Below are 24,424 nucleotides of genomic sequence, written 5' to 3' on the forward strand. Positions count from 1 at the left end.
AATGGTTTCAATTTAGGACACGAGTAAAAAGCATTATAAACATCACTCACCCGTAAAATGGAAGCGCCCAACAGAATTCTAAATATTTTCTCATTAGTTTCCTTGTAGTTGCTGTTTGTGGCACACGTTTAAATTGTTCTAGAAGTCTTATTTCAGCCGAATTTTTTCGACTAACTGGAAGCCAGGATAAGCTGGAATTTCTGGCAACGTGGCGCGGCAAGAATCTTGTCTGGTTCTCTCTACCAAAATCTTAACTGATTTATTGTATTTTTCGAAAAAAAATTTAATATGTTACCTGAAATATCCATTTGTATGAGAGTGCGAATTAAAAGGCCCCAGTTCTATCCGTGCTTGTATGCCACCTAACATTAGAGCATGTACCGGTTCCATTACATATCGCCCAGAGAGCACGTTATATTTGGCCTCCTCATAAAGCAGTTCTAAGATTCTATGATCTCTATAATAACAACAATATAGGCTTTTATTAAAATTTAAGTCCTTTGACATACACATAAAATAATAATTCATTTTTCCATATGTTCCGATGTAAATAACAATTATTTCGGGCCAATTTTTTCACCACTATATATTTAAGTGGAAAAATAACATGTTTGGGACATATATATTAATATGTTAGACATATTATGTTGGTATATATATCGGATTAAATAAACTTTCCGTAATAAGTACTTTTTACGAATTTCAAGTGTGGTGATAGAATATGCATGCAGCGATATTCAAAGCCATCACCTGGGCTGTCAATTTGTGCAGTGGTTAGGCCAAATTAGTCTACCTATAATAAGTACTTATTACGAAGTATGGCGGCAGAATATGCATGCAGCGAAATTCAATTTGTGCAATGACAAACAGTTAGACCCAATTAGTCGATCTGTAGACGGGTTGCGACCCCTCTTTGGCAAGTCGAACCTTTCCTAAGGTCATCACGACGACATCAAAATGTGGTAATCCATTAAGAAAAAGGTTCAAGGAACGAAGAAATCCTTTGTTTATCCTAAAGAAATTAGGATCAGTCGACCGCTAACTTGTCGGCTAAGTAAAGCGATTCCTTAAAATGGGCTCAAGGAATTCTTGAACCTGGAAAAAGGCAACGATCGCCAGATGAGTTGTCATCTTCCAAAAAGCATCAAAGATCGTTTGCCTCAGTTACAAACTATAGCATTAACACAGGAGCATTGGACCGTATGGTTCTTAAGCAAAAAAAGGGTAAATTGAGATGTCTGGTGTCTACTCACAGATGTTAGCAAAGGGGGGAAATTGAGAATGCTTTGTCTGGCGTCTACTCACAGGTGCTGGAAAAGTTTCCCGGCCCAGATCCTCGACACCAAGAGGCTGGTTGGTATCAAGGACGATTTAAGCTAGTCGCATTTGAGGACCAGAGGTCTATAGAATGTTTTAAAGCTGCTCTGATACTAATTGGTGAAGTTTGGGAAGGAGCTGCTCTAGAGTTAGTCGAGAAGAAAGACATACCGGCTAGACCAAGAGCACATGCGTGGATACCTGCAAACCCTCCTGACCCTGAATCTATTTTAAATAGACTGAAACAATGCAATCCAGATCTTCCAACAGCTGATTGGAAGGTTGGCCGTTTGGATGAAGTGGATGGGCCAAGACGGCATGCAGTGTTTATATTGAACACTCAGTCTTTGCCACATCTAGCAAAGTCCCAGGGCCGTGTATGTTATGGCTTTCATTATATCCAAATGAAGGTGTATAAAAACGATCAGCTAAAGGATTCAGAAATGGACAAGCCTCTGTCTGAATCAGAAGTAAGCGGATCCTCTTGCGAAGTCGAGGGGGATACCAAGACATTTGAAGACATGGATAGATACCGTATGCGTGAGGAGGCTTCTACTGCCTCAGAACTCACCAAAGTTGAACCTATGGTTATTGCGAGAGTCACCGATATCTCTGAAGAGGACATTCTTGATGACTCGATTGAAGCGGCTGATGTGACGGTTGTTGAAAATCTCGATGGTCCTACGGATCCTCCAGATAAATCTTCATCATTGTAAGGCTGCATGTGCTGCCTTAAAAGTTCTCCTGATGAAAGGGGACATAGATATAGTTCTTATTCAAGAACCATATGTTTATAAAAACAAAATATGTGAATTAAGTACTCCGGGGTTCAAACTATTGCAGTATACTGGTAATGATGTAAATCGAGCCTGTATAATGGCTAAAAACGAGCTCAACTTGTTTCTGCTTCCTTCAATGTGCAATACAGACACTGTCGTTGCAAGTTTAGAAATAGCCAAATGCAAATATTGGGTATATTCGGTCTACATGGGACATGACAGGAGATACCTCCATATGCCGTTAAGACCTTAGTGGAGGAGTCACTGAAAACAAAGGCGAAACTCATTATGGGATGCGATGCGAATGCACATCATAGTATATGGGGAAGTAGTGATACTAATGCAAGGGGAGAGTCGCTAATAGAGTTTATTTTGCGTACTAATCTGGTAGTTTGCAACAAGGGAGATGTCCCAACCTTTGTCACTAAAAACAGGCAAGAGGTTTTGGACATCACCTTGGCCTCGCAAGAACTGAATGAAATAATATCTGAGTGGCAGGTTTTAAGTGAACACAGCTTCTCAGATCATCGCTACATCAGTTTTAAATTTGATGTTCATATCAGCAAGATCATATTTCCGCCAAATGTTAGGAAAGCTGACTGGAATAGGTATAGGGAATCGTTCAATATGATGATACCGGAAATAACAGAGACAAATATGAGAAATGTGCAAGATATCGAACACGCAGTGGAGCGGATTACTAAGGCCTTCAACATCTCACTGAAAGCTGCATGCCCTAGAGGAAAGCCAAGGGGGAAACATCGACCACCATGGTGGTCTACGGAAATAAGTAATATGAGGAAATCCTGCAGGAAGCTCTTTAATAAGGCAAAGTCCACCAGAGCCCCTGAGGACTGGGACGCTTACAAGAAGAATCTGAGAGGATACAAGCGAGAACTGAGAAAGGCTCAGCATAACTCTTGGAATGCTTACTGCAGCAGTATTGAGAATACGTCCGAGGCTTCCAGACTACGGAAGGTTCTAGCATCCACCAACTCCGCTCCAGGTTTCATTAAAACATCGGAGGGCAATTGGACAACGTCCAGTGAGGATACGCTGGAGGTACTATTGGACACACATTTTCCTGGAAATCAGACGGTTGAACCATGTACTGGCGGTGCCACAGTTGCTCAGCGGTCGTTTCCTGTCGAGGACATTGTATCGGAAACTAGAATAAGATGGGCGCTAAATAGCTTTGGACCATTCAAATCCCCTGGACCTGATGGAATTACTCCGGCGGAGTTACAAGCTGTAACTGACAAAATTATCCCCTGGTTGTCGGTGATATATAAAGGATGTATCAACTTATCATATATCCTAGGAAAGTGGAGGGAAACAAAAGTCGTCTTCATACCTAAAGCGGGAAAAGCCTCTCACTCGAGGGCGAAGGATTTCCGACCAATCAGCTTATCCTCATTCCTACTTAAGACTCTGGAGAGGATGATAGATATTTATCTTAGAACTAGCATCGATTCAAGTTTGTTCTCGAAACGACAGCATGCATACTCGAAGGGCAGGTCTACTGAGACCGCACTACATGAACTAGTCAGCTTTATTGAAAGCTCACTATCTGTCAAAGAATACACAATCGTGGCGTTTCTAGACATCGAAGGGGCGTTCAATAATGTCCATCCGAGCTCGATATTAAATGGACTGACAACTCTGAATGTTGATCCATGTATACTCAGGCTGTTAGACGAACTGCTAATGAAGAGACGTATTTCAGCCACACTAGGACAAGCAAACATACAAAAGTATGTGAACAGAGGCACTCCCCAAGGAGGAGTTCTATCACCTCTTCTTTGGAATGTTGCTATAAATAGCCTTCTGGTTACTCTAGAAAAAGAAAGGATAAAAGTGGTGGCATACGCAGATGATGTAGCTCTGGCAGTCAGGGGAAAATTCCCATCCACAATCAGAGATATTATTCAGAGGGCCCTCCGGATGACTGAACAATGGGCGAAAGACAATGGTCTTGGGGTAAATCCTGCAAAGACAGAATTAGTCATGTACTGTAAAGATCGCAAAACTCCCACGGTTAGGCCTATTTCCTTAGGGGGTATTGAAATTCCCTTTGGTGATTGTGCAAAATACCTTGGCGTTATTTTGGACAGGAAGCTGAACTTTAAGCTTAATATTGAAGAAAGGGCGAGGAAGGCAACTGTAGCTTTGTACTCGTGCAAAAAGGCAATAGGAAAAAGTGGGGACTAAAACCAAAAATTGTGCATTGGCTATACACGGCAGTGGTTAGACCTATAATGCTATATGGTGTTGTAGTCTGGTGGCCGGCACTTCAGAAACCGACTGGTTTAGATAAAGTTCAGCGTATGGCGTGTTTGTGTATTTCAGGCGCATTCAGCAAAACAGGAACAAATTCCCTTAATGTCATGATGCATCTATTGCCTTTAGACATTTTGGCCAAACAGTCAGCTGCAACAACGGCTGTGCGGTTGCGCGAACTATCGCTGTGGTCGGAAAATGGTTACGGTCACAGTTCTGTCCTCAAAATAATGTCAGATGTGCCTAACGTAGTGGATTACACTTTGGCGAGTCCACTTTTCGACAAAAAGTTTGAGACTCTAATCCCCAACAGTGAGGCGTGGTGCACACATACCCCGGGGAATAAAGAATATATAGATTTCTCCACTGATGGCTCCAAATTGGATGGACAAGTGGGTTTCGGAGTATATTCTAATGATCTGGAACTTCAAATAGCGAAAAGATTACCTAATCACTGTAGTGTTTTTCAGGCTGAAATATTAGCAATAAGAGAGGTGGCGAATTGGCTGAGAAGTAATGTTCCAAAAAATGTGGGCATTAATATATACTCAGACAGTCAACCTGCAATAAAATCCTTGGACTCTGTGTTCCTCAACTCGAAAACGGCCATCGATTGCCGCAAATCTCTCAATGAGATGGCTGAGCAGTACAATATTCACCTAATATGGGTGCCTGGCCATAGGAACATTCCGGGGAACTGCGAAGCGGATGAGTTGGCAAGGCTAGGGACTACCTTACATATTCCAGGGGAACTAGAATTTGTTGGTATGCCCCTAGCTACCTGCAAGCTCATGCTGCGTGAGAAGGCTGTTATGATGGCAAATGTTCGATGGGAGAATTGCAAGGGTTGTAACGACACCAAGCAAATATGGCCCCATTCCAACTTAAACCGCACACTAGATATGCTAATGTTCTCGAGACGTCGGGTATCACTCCTGATATCTGCTATAACGGGTCGCTGCCTGATAGGAGATTTTGCAAAAACTATTGGCGCGAAGTATAATGACTATTGTATGAGCTGTCATGATGCGGAGGAAAAAGAATCAATTAAACACCTCTTGTGTGAGTGTCCTGCATTTTGTGTAAAGCGCAAGCAACTTTTAGGAGCATATAGCTTCAGATTACTGGCGGATCTGGAAAACGTTAACTTAAGCAGTCTGCTAATATTTTTGGAACAATCTGGTTGGTTCAACAAAGAAAAATAATCAAGAAGGTTCAGCGGTTAAAACTAGAAGTGCCCATATGTAATAGGTACTTTTAGTTAATGTGGTATCACAATGGACTGAATAGTCTAAGTGAGTCTGAATCTTAATCGGGCTGCCACTTTAACCTAACCTAACCTAGCAAAGTTTCCCGGACCAAGACCTCGACGCCAAGATGCTGGATGGTATAAAGGACGATTTATGTTAATCGCATTTGCACACCAGAGGTCTATGGATTGCTTTCAAGCTGCTTTGATGCTAATAAATGAAGTTTGGGAAAGAGCCGCTCTGGAGTTAGTCGAGAAGGAGGACATGCCGGCTAAACCTAAATCACATGCATGAATACCTGGAAACTCTCCTGATCCCGATTCAATATTAAACAGACTAAAGGAATGAAACCTAGATCTTCTAAACGTCGATTGGAAGGTTGACCGTTTGAATGAGATGGATGGACCAAGACGACATGCGGGGTTTATATGAGCATTCAGTCGTTGCCACATCTAGTCAAGACCAAAGGCCGTGTAAGATACGGCTTTCAGGGGATGATAAATGATGTTGACGAAAAAAACTAAAAATGTACTTTTCGAAGCTGAAATGGGCTAAAATTTTATAAAGGCTGGTTCACTTCACTTGCACGAATAATATAAAAAACATAAAATGTAAAATAAACAAGTAAGGAATGTCTAAAGTCGGGCAGGGCCGACTATATTATTTTTGCATTTATGATTTCTCTGGACCGATTTCAACCAAACTAGAAACACTTTACACTATCAAATGTACTCCTTGTGTAAAATTTAAAGCAAATCAGGGTAAAATTTTGACTCCTTGGGACATATAAGCGTAAATATGGGGCCGGCTATAAGTATTATTTTTGCAGACACCATGTGTATAATGAGTATCCTTCTGGGTGTTGCAAACATATGCACAGCGTATAATACCCTGTTCCACAGTGTGGCGGGAAAAATCGTTCCATATTTGCGGACAATTGTTCCATATTTGTGGTATAAGCAATTCCTCATGATTCTTATTTTGGTGTATCTATATTTCTTCAATTTATAATCTTAAGAATTGAGTTAACATTTGAGAATCCTTCATATCTAGGACACAATAACTCTATATACAGGACTGTTCTGGCAAATGCATTCGCAAACATTATGAGAATTGGATTTTTTGGCGTGTTCCGGCCATCCGAATACGCATAATTTTGCGAATTCAATATTTTATGGCTTTTTTTCACGCCATTACAACAAAATTTGTCCAAAATCAAAAGTGATATAATAGACAATACGCTTAAGAGTTGATTCGTACCAATGAAGCCCACATCCGAATATTATTTCTTGGTAAAATTAATCATTTTCTAATACCCAGTATGTCAAGATTGATTCTACCCACTAAAGTAACGAAGCGTGTGCAAAATAAATCCATCACCTGATTTGCGTTGCCATACTGTGAACATAAACTTCATTTGGAATCCTGCTAATGTGCGAACTAGGGCTGTCACCCGGGATAAATCCTATCACGAAATCCCTGGATTTTTTATTTTAATTCCCGGGCTTTTTAGAATTATTATAAATTATAAAATCTTCCCGACAAATTTAGTTAACACACATATATGGTATATTTTGAGTACGAGGGCAGTTCGGAAACTTCTTAGCCTAGCACAAAAAGAGCAGTATAAACAGAAAAAAGTTAAGTGTTTTGGAAACTTCCATCTTTGTTATGAACACATGTTAAATGTTTGTTTCGATCTGGCAACTCCTTCATATAGAAACAGGTGTTCAAAAAAGAGGCATCCGCAATTTTTTTACAATGTCATTAAATATTTACATAGAAAAGGTTTATCGGAACAAGAAATTCATAATGATATGGTGAATGTGTTTGGTGAAAGTGCTCCTTCATATGCAACAGTAAAAAATTGTTCAAAAACAGCAACAACAACAGAAATTGTAGCCAAAGTGCATGATATGGTATTAAATGATCGACGAACAAAAGTGCGTGAAATTGCTAATATCATGGGCATCTCAAATGATCGAGTCCATTTAATTTTGCATGAAGAACTACAGGTGAAAAAGCTTTTTATGCAAGATGGGTGCCGCATTTGTTAACAGTCGATCAAAAACGCATATGAATGAACATTTCTCAAGCTTGTTTGGATCGTTTTAAGCGAAATAAGGTTTTCTACATCAAAGCTCAATTGAAACATTAATAATTATTACAGCCATTATGCGGGCATACACCTTGTTGTAAAGTTTTTCCTCGTATTCATAAAAGTTATCGTAAACTTTAAATCTACTATTATTTACCATACAAATTCCTTATATAAACTGTCAGTAAATTATTAGGAATATTAGCATTTGACTCGTTTATCATTCTTATGTTATATAAAGTTATTATGATATTACTAAATTAAAATAGTAGATGTGAATTGCTTTGTACACTGAAAAAATATTGTCGTGAGGCCAATGATTTCATGTCCTTAAAATACGAACGCGAATTTTGGTTATAATAGCATTTGTGAATTTCTCTTATATAAACTGTTTTCCTTATCCAAAAACCGATAAAGTCGTTTTGTCCTTATAGTTAAGCGATTCAACTTAAAAAATGGGTATCTTTTCATGAAAGAAGGCTAGGGTCAATTCTAAAAAATTCTTAAAATTAATGAAATAGTCTTTAAATTTGTGGAGTTTTTGTATCTTGATCACAAACCAAAATAGCGTTCAAAAATAGAAGAGGTGTTTCAACATTTTATTTAAAAACGTATACATAAAATAATTTCTACTTAAAGTCGAGTCTGAATTTGGAAATTTAAGTTGTCGTTAACACGTTTTTAAAGCACTGTGAGTTGTTCATGAAGAAAAAGCTGAAAAAACGAATAAATTCAAATTTGACTCGGAATCAATACCAAAATCATTAGTGTACAAACTCTTTGGAACCGAACATAGAAATAATTAAGGAAATAAAGTTTTGAATGTGGTATTATTTTTTTTTAACATCACAAAAATCCAATAAAAAATTCGTAGTGATAGGATCAAAACAAATCTATATATTAATGGAATGGATTTACATTTACGAAACTTGGACAACAATAGGTTTGTATGGGAAATTTTTGAATAAAAGTTATTCAGTATCAGGGTTGGCCTGTCGCAAACAGTGACTTTTGCGACATACGTTTACGGTATAATACGTATGTCGCAAAAGTCGTAAACCTAGTGTAGAAAACCTAATTTGAAATTAAAGAAATTGTGAATATTTTTTAATTTAATTTAGTTAAGCTCCCCGATAAAAGGTATGCAAAAAATGCTTTATATTGTATTTATTCAAAACTCTACTAGATTTACGTCTCCCATTCACAACTTCAAACTATTCTTGGTTTTCGTGGTGCATAATGTCCATCTAAGCTAATAAGCCAAAAAGAGATATTATAAAATTCTCTCTTAACAGCAATTCATTTATGTAATGTATTTATGTTTTCCTTCCTTCCAGTTTTTGCAGTAATTTGTGAAAGGTTAACCCTGAACGAGTACCGACCGTCACGTTTACTGCACCATCGAGTAGTTTATAGTAATTTTGGCTTCGAGTTTCCAATTGAAATAACTATATTCTCAAGTTTTTTTAAGCTCGTTAATAATTTTACAAACATTCCTGAGAATTGAAACTTCTTCGCACGTATCATCATCTTGGATTGTCATTCGCTGCCTATCTAAAGGGTCTGAACGTTGCGACGTTTGCTACTTTTTCTACATTTACGACGTGTATGTGACGTTTACGACGTTTACAACTTTGCGACAGTCGCAAACTTTAAAAAGTTGTATACAGACTATCTCTGTTCAGTATAAACTTGCAAGACAGTTAGAATGGGTTTTATTCTCTTGGGTAAAATTAGGAGAAGTTTTTATTTTATTTTTCATTAATTCAGTTAAAACGAAATATATTGATATTTTCTAATGCAGTTCTATGTCACATTGTGCAATAACATATATCGCACATTGGACTTGTTGATGATTAACCCGCTGACAATTGCAAGTTTACTGGGAAAAATGCTTTCACTAGGAAATATAAACGAAGGACTTTCAGTAAAAATTTGTGATAGTAATCAAAATGTATCGAGTACGCAAACAGAGCTAATATGACATAGATTTTCTTACAGTCTCACAGAAATGGAATTCAAATGAATATTATTAAAATAATATGCATTCTAACGGCCATTTTCATGTATCTCCGTTAGACTTTAACTCCCAGTTAACAGAAAGTAAAATCGAAATATCTTCCCTCCGGTTAACTTTAACTGAAAAATTTTTAGCAGTTACGTTCCTAACTGGCATATGGAATATATAGACAAGGTGACAGACATGTCCATAGTACGGTTTAAAAGTTCGTTAGCTAACGTAGCACTAACGGACCTTCCTGAAAATGGGGGTAAGTGAAATAAAGCCTTTAAGTTTGTTAAATTTTTATCAAAAATGTGACTTTTGATACACACAAATTTTGCTTTTTTCTAGCTCTTTTTAACATTTTTTGGCTAGTTTTTTGGACAAATCTAGCGGTTTTTGGTGAAACAATTCTGGCAACGCTGCTTACAACACAAAAAATAATTTTTCATCAAGACAACGCACCAGCGCACATGAGTATTTAACAATGGCTAAAATCAACAAATTAAAGTACGAGTTGCTTGACCACCCACCTTTTCTCCTGATTTAGCTCCCAGTGACTTTTACTTGTTCCCACATCTAAAAAATTCCTTGCTGACAAGCGTTTTACCTCAAATGAAGATGCAATTACAGTTGTAAACTACTATTTTGAAGACCTTGAGGAAAACTATTTTAATCAAGGGATAGAATTGCTAGAAAAACGTTGGACTAAGTGTATTGAAGTTTCAGGAGATTATATTGAAAAATAAAAATATTTTTGAAAAACTAACAATTCTCTTTCATTGATAGGCTAAGAAGTTTCCGAACCGCCCTCGTAAGAATTCATTATACATGAGGTATACTATAAAAGCACAATTTCATCAAAAATCGAAGTAAACTATAAGGCCCTCCTTTGAACATTGAGTTCATGTGAAATGGAATTCGTGCCACATAAAATAAAAAGCAATGATAAAAGGTCCGTCGACAATAATGTATAACAATGTTGCATTTATCTGATAAAAACTTGGATGCCTTGATATTTTTAAGAAGTTACTTAAAACAATGAAGTACAAAAGGATTGTACAAAAATATACCTAATCTAACCGAAATCATTAAAATGCTTTATTGAGTAAGATATTATTACTTTATTTTTGTCATAATTTTTTGTTTTCCTTTTCTTCATATTGAGTTGAGAGTTTGTTAAGTATGATAGCAATTTGAAATTGCTTTGTAATTTACTCTTTGTTGGTATTTTGTTAATAAAATCAATTAAACTAAAATGGTTTAATGTACAACAATTTTTTGTCGCTGTAGATTTTTATTACTAAAAAAATTTTAAAAATCCCGAACATTTCGTGATCCCGGAAAATCCTGGGATTCCATAGTTTGAAATCCCGAATCCCGGGATTTATAAAAATCGATCCCGAATGATAGCCCTAGAACGAACACACAAATCTAATACGCACGATTTCAAATCGTCTCAATTGCGCGACATTAGGTCTGTACGCGTACATATCCAGTAAAAAAATATCCAGTAAAGATAGGTACTATGTTAGGATATCGAGTTGAAAATCACTTTATTTTCGCGATTACTTTTCCAGAAATATTGAAAATTGTAAATGAAAACAAGCATATTCCTATAAAGTCTTGTCGAAATCTAGAGGAACAAGAAACTGCGCTTCAATTGAGTTAATTTATCTGCTTTATACTGTTTTAACAAAGTAACCGAAAAAATGTCAACTCGAACAGCGAAAATAGTACACGCAAAGAAAAAAGACGTTTGGAAAACGTGTACCGAGAACGTTTTTCTTTTGTTAGAGTTTTTTGAATTGCTTCGAAAATTTTAAACTTTTATCACCAAAAAAAAATCGTTTGTTACAAAATTTTTATTTTTTCAATAAAAAAAGTTATTTTTGAACCAACAACACAGTCCATTTCGTTTATATCAAACACTGTTCTTTTCTGACTTTAGGTCTTTAATAAGACACATTTTACAGTTCAAAATTTAATATACTACAATGTAATGTTGAACATTTTTTCGGAATCTTCCGAACATGTCTGGAATATATGTAAAAAAAAAAAAACAAACAAAAAAATTGGTAGAAGCAGGGATCGAACCCACGACCCTTGGCATGCAAGTCGGACGTAGCAACCACTGCTCCACGGTGTCAAACTAAATGTTTGTTTCTGTTAAATAAACATTGTTTATTCGGTTCGTGGGCGCCGCAAGCTATGCTATATAAATATAAGCTATGCTATATAAATATAACTTATATGGATAATTATCTATTGATGACTATAACAGGTACATAGCTCGGTGGATAGTGTGTTGGCTTACAAAGTGCATGGTCCGCGGTTCGATTCTCCGTCCAGGCGAAAGGTAGAAAAAAATTTTAAATTTAATAAAATCGTATAATTTCTTCTACATTGTTGGTATTACAGGAAAAGGTGTTAAGAACTAAAAAACCTCGTGGATGTGAGAAAGATGTGAGGGAAAATGCAATTAGCAAGAAAACAATGTTTTTTAGTTAGTCTTTATGAAATTGTTTTTACACCCTGGAAAAGAATAAAAGTTTATCACAAAAAGTATATACTTTTCTTCCAAATACACCTCCTTACAGCGAAAAGCAAATGAGAAACGAACTTTGTTTGTCCAAAATTTCGTTTGGGAGGAAAGAATTATTTTTTTGCGTGTACTTACCTTAAGATAGTAAGAGTGTATTTTACTCTCTTTGCTTAAAATTACTGAAAAGTACGCGAACGGCATCCAGTAAGTATTAGCACATTCAAAATTTCAAATTCTAAAACATGGACCCATGTGGACCACTTTTTGCATGCTTGTTAGAGACCATATACTAACACCATGTACCAAATTTCAGCCGGATCGGATGAAATTTGCTTTTCTTAGAGGCTCCGCAAGCCAAATCTGGGGATAAATAAATAAAAAAGCGCTATACTTGTATATAATTATGAACGGATGCGGACCAACTTTTGTATGGTTGTTAGAGAACATATACTAACACCACACGCAAAAAAATAATTCTTTCCTCCCAAACGAAATTTTAGACAAACAAAGTTCGTTTCTTGTTTGCTTTTCGCTGTAAGGAAGTGTATTTGGAAGAAAAGTATATACTTTTTGTGATAAACGTTTATTCTTTTCGAGGATGTAAAAACTATTTCATAAAGACGAACTCAAAAAAAACATTGTTTTCTTGCTAACTGCATTTTCCCTCACATCTTTCTCACATCCACGAGGTTTTTTAGTTCGTAACAACTTTTCCTGTAATACCAACAATGTAGAAGAAATTATACGATTTTATAAAATTTAAAATTTTTTTTACCTTTCGCCTGGACGGAGACTTTGTAACTTTGTAAGCCAACACACTAACCACTGAGCTATGTACCTGTTATGGTCATCAATAGATATATATCCATATAAGTTATATTTATATTGCATAGCTTGCGGCGCCCACGAACCGAATAAACAAAGTTTATTTAACAGAAACAAACATTTAGTTTGGCACCGTGGAGCTGTGGTTGCCCCGTCCAACTTGCATGCCAAGGGACGTGGGTTCGATCCCTGCTTCGACCAAAGTTTTTTTTGTTATTTTTTTTTCATTTATTCCAGATATGTTCGGAAGATTCCGAAAAAATGTTCTTATTAAAGACCTAAAGTCAGAGAAGAACAGCGTTTGATATAAACGAAATGGACTGTGTTGTTGTTTCAAAAATTATTTTTTTTATTGAAAAAATAAAAATTTTGTAACAAACGAATTTTTTTGGTGATGAAAGTTTAAAATTTTAGAAGCAATTCAAAAAACTCTAACAAAAGAAAAACGTTTTCGGTACACGTTTTCCAAACGTTTTGTTTCTTTGCGTACACGCAAAAAAATAATTCTTTCCTCCCAAACGAAATTTTAGACAAACAAAGTTCGTTTCTCATTTGCTTTTCGCTGTAAGGAAGTGTATTTGAAAGAAAAGTATATACTTTTTGTGATAAACGTTTATTATTTTCCAGGATGTAAAAACAATTTCATAAAGACAAACTCAAAAAAAAAACATTGTTTTCTTGCTAATTGCATTTTCCCTCACATCTTTCTCACGTCCACGAGGTTTTTTAGTTCTTAACACCTTTTTCTTGTAATGCCAACCAAAGATAATAAAAGAGGAAGATGGGAGATTGGCTACTGAGCACATCAAACCATTTACCACATTAGTTTAATACTCGAACCAAACGCGTATACGACAAGTATTGACATAGCATTAAAATGCAAATAAAAAGAAATTAAGAGCACGAAATAAATTTCCATAAAGGGGAAAATGTAATTTTTTGTTGTTGCCTAAAATTTAACATTGTTTCATTAAGAAAATTACATTTTTCATTTAAAAAATAAAAACTAAAAACAACTAAAAGATTGCAAACATGTATTAAACTAATCTGGTAAATGCAACATTTGGTATGACGCAAGCCAATCTCCCATCTTCCTCAAATCTATAATCTTTGATGCCAACAATGCGGCGCCCACGAACCGAATAAACAAAGTTTATTTAACAGAAACAAACATTTAGTTTGGCACCGTGGAGCAGTGGTTGCTACGTCCGACTTGCATGCCAAGGGTCGTGGGTTCGATCCCTGCTTCGACCAAAGTTTTTTTTGTTTTTTTTTTTTTTTTTACATATATTCCAGATATGATCGGAAGGTTCAGAAAAAATGTTCAACATTACATTGTAGTATCTATCTGTCCATAAAGCTCGAAGAATAATTGTATAATTAGGTTAAATTTTGGACTGTAAAATGTGTCTTATTAAAGACCTAAAGTCAGAAAAGAACAGTGTTTGATATGAACGAAATAGACTGTGTTGTTGTTTCAAAAATAACTTTTTTTATTGAAAAAATAAAAATTTTGTAACAAACGAATTTTGTTGGTGATAAAAGTTTAAAAGTTTCGAAGCAATTCAAAAAACTCTACGAACTAGTTCAATTGAACGGTTCACTGAAATGAGCGAGCTGTTCTTTTCCGTTCACCATGTCAGTTTAGCTAACTAAGCACATTTTATCAGTTTGATCGCTCAGTTATTTTCGCTTTCGTAATAATTGGACAATTTTGTGCCTTTACGCTAATATCGATCTTTTTTGCACATAAGCTGTTCGGGATTATTTTCACATGTGGTTTTTGGGATGAATAAATCAACGCAAGGCTAATAGGTTTCATTTATGATGAACTGGAAGAAAGCAACAACATAAGTTGAAATGAACCGGTCACTGACTGTAAATGAACTAATGAACTAACTGACCGATCTAGTTCGTTGATCGGAAAAGAGCCGAAGTGAGCGATCACTACACTGAACTATAATGCCCAACACTACTTGGCTGCGCGTTTTCATTAACACATACAGTCATGGGTATCTATTTTTAGAAACATCACACGACCACGAACTTATGTCTAGAAATAGACTCACTTAACGGTAGTTAGAATTGACATTCATCGTTAGTTTATTTATACTAAAAATGAAAATTTCGTGTCCAACTTTACTTCGTAATCTTGCACAGTAACAGTTCAGTAACGATGAGAAAATTCTTCGTAAAAAAATACGTATTCCCTATTATCAATATTATGGAATTTACTTGTAGTTAGATTTTCTGAGTGTATCAGAACATGTTTTGTTTCAAACCTTCCTCACAGTTAAGTTGAGGGTACATGTTTAACGTCGAACGACATTAAACCAAAAACTACATTGTATTTTTTCATTTCGTTTTTTGTTATTTCATATTGTAATTTTTATTTCATTAATTATTTTAATTTTTTGTTGCCTAGTATAAATACTATTTTTCATACATTTACATTCGTCAATATTTCTTCAAATTATTCATTTCATTTTATTATATGGTTGACGTTTGTTTTTATTTTCATTCCTTATTACAATAACCGTTATGAACAATAACAACACCCAACGTCATCTACAGCCAGTGTAGAGAGTGATTGATGCAATTGTTGTTGTTGTTGCAAAAGATCATTTCTTCTTAGCTTGCCTTTGACCAACATAAAGGGAAGCAAGAAGTCAGTAGTTCACCGGTCGTGTTGAATTAAACAAATCGTTGACCATAAACGAACAAGTGTACGTAAAATGAAGTAGACATTAATAAATAATAAAATCAAAAAATGGACATTAAAGAACAAATTAAATACCTTAGTGAACTTTAATATACAAGCTAAATTGTACATATATAGTGAAAATAGAAATAAAACGTTTTAGACACAAAACCAAACAAATATAATAAGTGTTATAAATGTCAAAGGCAAGGTTAAAGTGGCAGCCCGATTAAGATTCAGTGGCAGCCCGATTAAGACTATTCAGTCCATTGTGATAAATGTCAAATGTCAAAGGCAAAGAGTGGTAAAATCGGACGGACATAAATGGTATATATACAGTATCGGACAAAACATTTGCAACTACCATAAACCTTTCAATATTTTGCCATAAGAAAAAAGAGAGTGTAACAATATAGAGATTTTTTAATTTATTTATATTTTGTACACACTGAAAAAAAGCATACTCGGTTCCAAAGATTTTGTCTTTACTTTAAAAAATTTGGTATTGATTCCGAGCCAAAAAAGCGGAGAATACAAGTAAGGATACTTTTAAGACACAATTCTCTTTTAAATTTAGGTTTTGTGTACATGCTTCTAGGAAGCAAATTTTAATTTTTCGCTTTCTCAGCTTTTTTTCTTCATATGCTATCAAAGTCCTTTAAAAACGAGTTAACGGCAACTTTATTTTCCAAATTAGGACTCGACTTCCAGTAGAAATTATGCTATGTTTGAAGTAAAAAACTTCTTTAAAATAAAGTTTTGAAAAACATGTCCTATATTTGAACGATTTTTTGCTTTGTAGTCAAGATGCAAAAAGACAACAAATTTAAAGACAATTCCATTAAATTTAAAGAATTTTTCTGAATTATTAAAGTCAAGTTGACCTTAGCCTATACATTTTTTCTTTCATGTTAAGATACCCATTTTTAAGTCAAATCACTTAATTATAAGGACAATATGACTTCATTGAAAAGTTTATCGACTTTTGGACAAGGAAAATAAATCTATTTTAGGGAAATGCGTCTTCTATACTAAGTAAAATTTGTATTCGTATTTTAAAGACATGAAATCCTCGACCTCACGACAATATTTTTTTTCAGTGCACTCTAACTAATATATCAAAAAAAATAAATTAATTTAATTAATATTTAACATTTTATGAGGCTAAATAGATGCAAAGTACCAAAATGGATAAGACAAAACAACTCATTGTATTCTAAGGTTTAATATTTTTGATTTTTTCCGAATCCTTTAATTTCAATAAAAGGATCGTCAGGACATGGACATTATCAAATGCTAAATAGCATCCTATAATAAAGGGTGATTCTTTTGAGGTTAGGATTTTCATGCATTAGTATTTGACAGATCACGTGGGATTTCAGACATGGTGTCAAAGAGAAAGATGCTCAGTATGCTTTGACATTTCATCATGAATAGACTTACGATCTGCCACAACGTCGAATTTTCAGTGAATGGGCCCTAGAAAAGTTGGCAGAAAATCCGCTTTTTTATCGACAAATTTTGTTCAGCGATGAGGCTCATTTCTGGTTGAATGGCTACGTAAATAAGCAAAATTGCCGCATTTGGAGTGAAGAGCAACCAGAAGCCGTTCAAGAACTGCCCATGCATCCCGAAAAATGCACTGTTTGGTGTGGTTTGTACGCTGGTGGAATCATTGGACCGTATTTTTTCAAAGATGCTGTTGGACGCAACGTTACGGTGAATGGCGATCGCTATCGTTCGATGCTAACAAACTTTTTGTTGCCAAAAATGGAAGAACTGAACTTGGTTGACATGTGGTTTCAACAAGATGGCGCTACATGCCACACAGCTCGCGATTCTATGGCCATTTTGAGGGAAAACTTCGGAGAACAATTCATCTCAAGAAATGGACCGGTAAGTTGGCCACCAAGATCATGCGATTTGACGCCTTTAGACTATTTTTTGTGGGGCTACGTCAAGTCTAAAGTCTACAGAAATAAGCCAGCAACTATTCCAGCTTTGGAAGACAACATTTCCGAAGAAATTCGGGCTATTCCGGCCGAAATGCTCGAAAAAGTTGACCAAAATTGGACTTTCCGAATGGACCACCTAAGACGCAGCCGCGGTCAACATTTAAATGAAATTATCTTCAAAAAGTAAATGTCATGGACCAATCTAACGTTTCAAATAAAGAACCGATGAGATTTTGCAAATTTTATGGGTTTTTTTAAAAAAAAAAGTTATCAAGCTCTTAACAAATCACCCTTTATATTATTCCATGCACTCTGCAGCCGCATGAAAAAATATACACTATTTCTTACATTATTTACATAAATTTTTTTATCCACAATTGGCCAAAGGATTTCGACCGGATTAAGATTCGTTGATTGGGGAGGCCACTACATAACATTAATATTGTAATGCGGAAACCACGTTTTACAAGCTTTGAAGTGTGTTTTTGTTTGTTTTGGGTTGTTATCCTATTGAAACGTTGTTTATCATATTAGCATTATGGGAACTGGCATAGGAAATTAAAAAAATGGTGGAAAATATACAAAAATAAAAAATAACGAAAGGGTACTATACTATTTTTAGAGTTGGGACAGTAAAATGAAAAATGGGGGAAATAATGAAAAATTAAACAGTAAAATGTATAAAAACAAAGTTTAGTTCCTCTTTATTAATAGGTAGTCCAAAAGGAGTTGACGGACACCTTCAAATATAAAAGCGTGCATTAAGTTCGAGTTTTGCAGCTAAAACTATTGAAAAAGTTTATTTTCTTTAAAATGTGTTATTAAAGAAAAGTAAAAGGCAAAACAGGGTCATTTTAGAGCGATAATGCCAACTTAATACCGGCCTTAAAGGTAAAAATGAAATTAAGTACAAACACGATATGTTTTAAATGTATTTAAAATGGTGTTGGTAATGTTATGTTTGCATGGGCTCGTGGGCGCTGCAAACTATGCTATATAAATGTAACTTATACCGATAATTGTCTACTGGTGACTATAACAGCTACGTAGCCCAATGGATAGTGTGTTGGCTTACAAACTGTATGGTCCTCGTTTCGATTCTTCGCTCAGGCGAAAGGTAAAATTTAAAAAAATTATAAATTTGAATAATTTCTTCAACATTATTTGTATTACAGAAAAAGGTGCCAAGAACTAAAAAATTTCGTGGAAGTGAAAATTATGTGAGGGAATGAGCACACTCTTCTTTGGGGAAAATTCTTCCAAGCATATAATATTTTTCGGCTCAAAATGTTTCCAAACATATAATATGTTCATATAAAACAAACATATTAATGTTTCGGCAGTATCCAATAATATATGTGCTTCCTGCAAAATATGTTTGGAACATATGTTACAGAAGCGATTTTTTTAGGGTGCATTAATTCGATCCAGGGGCCTAGCCTATTAGCCAAAAATCAGTATCAGTATCGCACAAAACATTTGTACCTGGCATAATTTTTTGAATATTTTGCCACAAGAAAACAGAGAGTGTTACAATATTGCGATTTTTTAATTTATTTATATTTTGTACACTCTAACTAACATATCAGAAAAACATTTGTCCGATCTTCCCTTTTGTCAGATAAATAAAATTATATATGGGGTATAATAATTGTTACTTTCTAAAATACTCACTTGATTTTCTCCTCATCTTTTTTTGAGAAAAATACATTTCTTTTTAGCATAATCATGGGTTCGTCAAATTTTTTGTCAATGGGGTTTCCATCGCTATATTTTGCCAGCAAATTTTTCCATGAAACGCGAACTATGTATGGACGATGGTGAGCTTTCAGTTGAACTTCCAGCAAAGGGCTCGTCATCCATAAACCAAATATACTCTGGGCAAGCAACTTATTTGCTATTCCCAGCTCTTCGCATCCTAATGCTGCAGCCAACATAACCTGTGAAGGACATTGTCCTGTTCCTTCAATTTCCATGTGAACTGCAATCCGCGATATTAGATATACACACGTTGGTATGACCTGGAAATATATAAACAATTTTAATTAATATTTTTGGAAAACCAGGGAAAGAAAACATATCTGCAAAAATTTTAATTATGCATCGGGAATAGGGATATATTTAACCTTGTAATTTAACAGCAAACCTACGTGTAGAGAATATAAAACATTCACAAATGTTGTCACCATGAAGATAAACTATGATACGTCCTACATACGTGTGGTTATCTTCTCCGTAGCTTCCAGTTTAGTTATCTTTCTAGGATTAAAAGTTGATATGAAACATCCAGTAACTATACTCGTATTGTCAGTATCAAATGACGTTATTTGAAAGCAATTACTTTAACCTGGTATATGGGTTATGAAATGTTTTATTATGGTGTAGGTCTAGACACCAATGGAAGTAAGGTCGGCGCTGCCAGAATTGTTTAACAAAACACCGCTAGATTTCTTTAAAAAATTTGCTTAAAAAAGCTTAAAAACGCTTAATGTTTGTTGTACCAAAAGTCAATGTGTAGCTGGGACACTAGTATTTATTAATTTACTTTTACCTCAACTTCAACTAAAGACTGTTATCCACAATCGAATTACTACTGTAAATTAATTGTAAATTAGTCTATACACACAAAGAAAATTTCATTAAAATTGAGCCAACGAAAATTTTTCATTGATACAACGAAACATTTTCATTAAGACAATGAAAATGTTCGTTAATAGTACGAAACGTTTCGTTGACTAACAGAAAATTCGTTATAATAACGAAAAATTTCATTATATCAATGAATTTGTTTCATTGGCTCAATTTAAATGACACATTTCATTAATATAACGAAACTTTTTCTACCAGTGTACGGGGTATATATTAAACAACAAAATTTTGACAAAATTTTCTATAGAAATAAAATTTTGACAACATTTTCTATAGAAATAAAAGTTTGACAAAATTTTCTATATAAATAAAATTTTGACAACATTTTTTATAGAAATAAAATATAATTATGGACCGATATCGACTAATTTTTGCATGGTTGTTAGAGACCATATACTAACACCACGTACCAAATATCAACCGGATCGGATAAAATTCCAAGAGGATCCGCAATCCAAATCTGGGGATCGGTTTATATGGTGGCTATATATAATTATGGACCGATGTGGACCAATTTTTGCATGGTTGTTAGATATACTAATATCATGCTCCAAATTTCAGCCGAATAGGATGAAATATGTTTTTCTTAGAGGCTCCCCAAGCCAAATCTGGGGGCTATACGTAAAAGTGGACCGATATGGCCCATTTCCAATCAATAACAACTACTTGTGCAAAGTTTCAAGTCGATAGCTTGTTTCGTTCGGAAGTTAGCGTGATTTCAACAGACGGACGGACGGACATGCTTAGATCGACTCAGAATTACACCACGACCCACTTACTTTATGGGGTCTTAGAGCAATATTTTGATGTGTTACAAACGGAATGACAAAGTGAAAATACCCCCCATCCTATGGTGGTGGGTATAAAAATCGGGATTAATTGAATGTCCCTTTTGACACTCAATGCAAAACTTGACGAAATGAAACTTAACGGAATGAGAGTGAGACGGGCAAACGGCAGAGAGCTGTTCACGTAATACACTCAATAAAGTGGGTCCAATTCTTACGTATACAGTCAATTCAAATATAAAAAAATAAAATCTTTAATTTCACTTAAAATGCTTATACAATAGCTTGTCGGAAAAAATGCCTCTTTTCTTGTTTTCGAGTGTTTTTTGATGTCAATATAGAATGATTTATCATTATTTAATATTGGAGATTAGTAAAAACATGTAATATCTCTTTATTTGTTGAGTTATTTGAAGATAAACAAGTATATACAGCGGTAAGTTCGGCCGGGCCGAATCTTAAATACCCACCACCAAGAAACAAATATAATAGTTTCCTTTTAAATCTCTTCGTTGTAGCGGGGTAATAATATATAGAATTTCAGAGGGTTTGATGAGAGAGAAGTTCACCAATGTGGTATCACAATGGTCTGAATAGTCTAAGTGAGCCTGATACATCGGGTTTCCACCTAACCTTACCTACCCCCATTATTTAAATGATTAGAAGAAATAAAATCTGGAAATTATGCTTTCAGTTTCATGCATTTTTCATGATCAGTGCGACGTCAATACCCTCAAGAAGTGGCATCGGTCTATTTGGAGGCCTTACCAAATGGACCGATAAAAACTAATCCCATTAAAATTTCAGGCAAATTTAATAACAACTACTCTTTATATAAGTCCAAGGAGTTAAATCGGGAGATCAATCTAAACTGGTAGAAAAATGCTTCGTACTATTAACGAACGGGCTTCGTTGATTATTTTTCGTTAATATAAAGAAATTTTTCGTTATAAGAACGAAAATGATCGTTAATACAATGAAATCAATCGTAATAAAACAATTTTGTGTTTTCGTTATATGAAAAACGTTTCGTTAATATTACGAACATAAATTTTGTATTTTTTTCGAGAATTAGAATAACATTTTTTGCAAAGATTGAATTATTATAATCATTTGCACATAGAGAGAAGCTTTTGAAAAGTTTTAGCCCTTAAAACACAGTCCTTTTATATACTCCCACACTAGAATTTCATTTATAAAACGAATGTGATCGTCAATATAAGGATATGGATCGATAAAAAATAAATTTAAAATTAGTATCTTTCCTCATATTAATGAAATATGTTCGTTAATAGTACGAATGGGACTTTGAGCAGTGATGCTAATTTGGGGCTTTTAGCCAGTGATGCCAACTCCTGAAGGGCAAAAAGCACCAAAAATATATTATGAATTCTAACATACCACCTCCAACCACAAACACTACTAAAGCCAGCTAAAATTCAATGCTCTACTAAAAAAAAAAAAAAAAAAACAAACAAAACAAAACAAAAAAAAAAAAAACTTCTAAAGATGTATTATAAAACTTTTGTGTATTGATTTCAAGCATTTTTAATTTTATAAAATTATGAACCTCTATTCATGTGTACACCAACGGCCATAGACTGCCGCAAATCTCTCAACGAGACGGCTGAGCAGTACAATATTCGCCTAATATGGGTGCCTGGCCATAGGAACATACCGGGGAACTGCGAAGCAGATGTGTTAGCAAGGTAAGGTAGTTCCCAGCTATACGTAAAAAAACCAAAATTGCTGTTAGTATCGTGTTTTATATTTTATATGAATTTTTATATGGTTTTTTACAAAAAAACGCCGTTTTTTAACCTTTTTAAGCTGCCAACATCCTAACTACTTACCCGATTTGAAAATTTACTGAGAATGAGTTGTTGACGGCTCAATTTTCTTTAATTTGAGTAGTAGTAGGATCAAATAGGTCAAAGAAGACGAAAGATATGCTCAAAATTGTAAGTGTACCTCCAAAAATTAAAAAAAAAGTTCAAAAATTTGTGTCTCGAAAACCAATCCACAGAAATTTTTTTAAAACTCATTTTTGCGTTTAGTAGGTCAAAATCAATGAGAAAAATTATGCTAGAACCAATTCACAAAACGACTGTTGGCTAGTGTTATAGTTGATACTTTTTCCAAGTGGATAGATGCGAAGGTTTTGAAGTCAATGTGTGCCAGTGCAGTGAACGAGACCTTAAGGTCATTTTTTTCAGTTTTTGGGTTGCCGAACCAAATAGTAAGTGACAATGGTCCTCCATTTAGTTCTATGGAGTTTAAGGAATTTTGTACTAAAAGTGGAAAAGAATGTTTGAACGTGCAGTTCAAAGTGTAAAACATTCACTAAAGAAGTATTTGTTGGATCCTAAAGCAATACATAAATCATGGGAATTTAAGATAAATAATTTTTTATTAAAATATAGAACAACACGGTCAACAACAACAAATATTCCACCAGCAAGTTTAATTTTTAATTATAATCCAAGAACAATGCTAGATATTTTAAACCCTCTATCAAAGGCTCCAGCTATGAGTAAAGAAAAAGTGTTCAGAAAGAAGAATTACGTGGAAAAAGAAACAAAAATTAGAAGTTGCAAACCAAATGAAATTGTTTTATATCGAAATGTTTCAAATAATTATTGTTACACATAGGTATAGAATTAGTAATGTTAGATATTATTATTTATTTTTGGAAATGTTATAAAATATTTGCCCCGTGTAAATACCTATCAAGGCATATTAATTAAAGGTAATGTTACGAGCAAACGTGTGTACACCCCATGATATTTAGAAAGTCAAACTAAAATGACAGGTCACTTAAGTTGACATTTTGTGTATGTGTAGTGTTGTTGTATTGTAACACAATGTAAATAAAAGCAATATTTATGTACACAAAGAATGTAAACAAACCTACTAAACGTAAACAAAGCCTTTGACAAGATGAATGTCGATATTAGTCACCTGATTACATGACTTTACCTCTTTAATATGCCTTGAATACCTATAAGAGGGAAGAGAAAACGAAGCTCGTCCATAGAAATAGAATTAAGGAGATCCGAACGCTTAAAGCGACTTAAGAATAAAAGATTAAAAAAAAAACAAAAAATTATACGTATGTGTAATGAATTCAAGTTCAAGAAATGAATGAAAAAAAAAAACAATAAGAAACATATTGTTTTCTTATAAAAAGGGAATGATATGTATAAATACATGATAATTATTAACTGTTATACAT

General features: G+C 34.6%; 1 protein-coding gene across 3 annotated transcripts in view; it reads right to left on the reverse strand.

Annotated features, from left to right (window-relative positions):
• Positions 1–24,424, reverse strand: part of Bili (FERM domain-containing protein 8 Bili) — an 82,739-nt gene that overhangs the window by 13,423 nt on the left and 44,892 nt on the right. For all 3 annotated transcript variants that reach the window (XM_075291061.1, XM_075291060.1, XM_075291062.1), the window contains exons 4-6: positions 19,427–19,773; positions 296–457; positions 51–239 (exon numbers count right to left, since the gene is read on the reverse strand). In XM_075291061.1, coding sequence (XP_075147176.1) covers positions 51–239; positions 296–457; positions 19,427–19,773 — 698 coding nt within the window. The remainder of the gene's footprint in view (positions 1–50; positions 240–295; positions 458–19,426; positions 19,774–24,424) is intronic.

This window comes from Haematobia irritans, chromosome 1 (genome assembly GCF_050003625.1).
Source record: "Haematobia irritans isolate KBUSLIRL chromosome 1, ASM5000362v1, whole genome shotgun sequence".
NCBI classification, from domain to species: Eukaryota; Metazoa; Arthropoda; class Insecta; order Diptera; family Muscidae; genus Haematobia; species Haematobia irritans.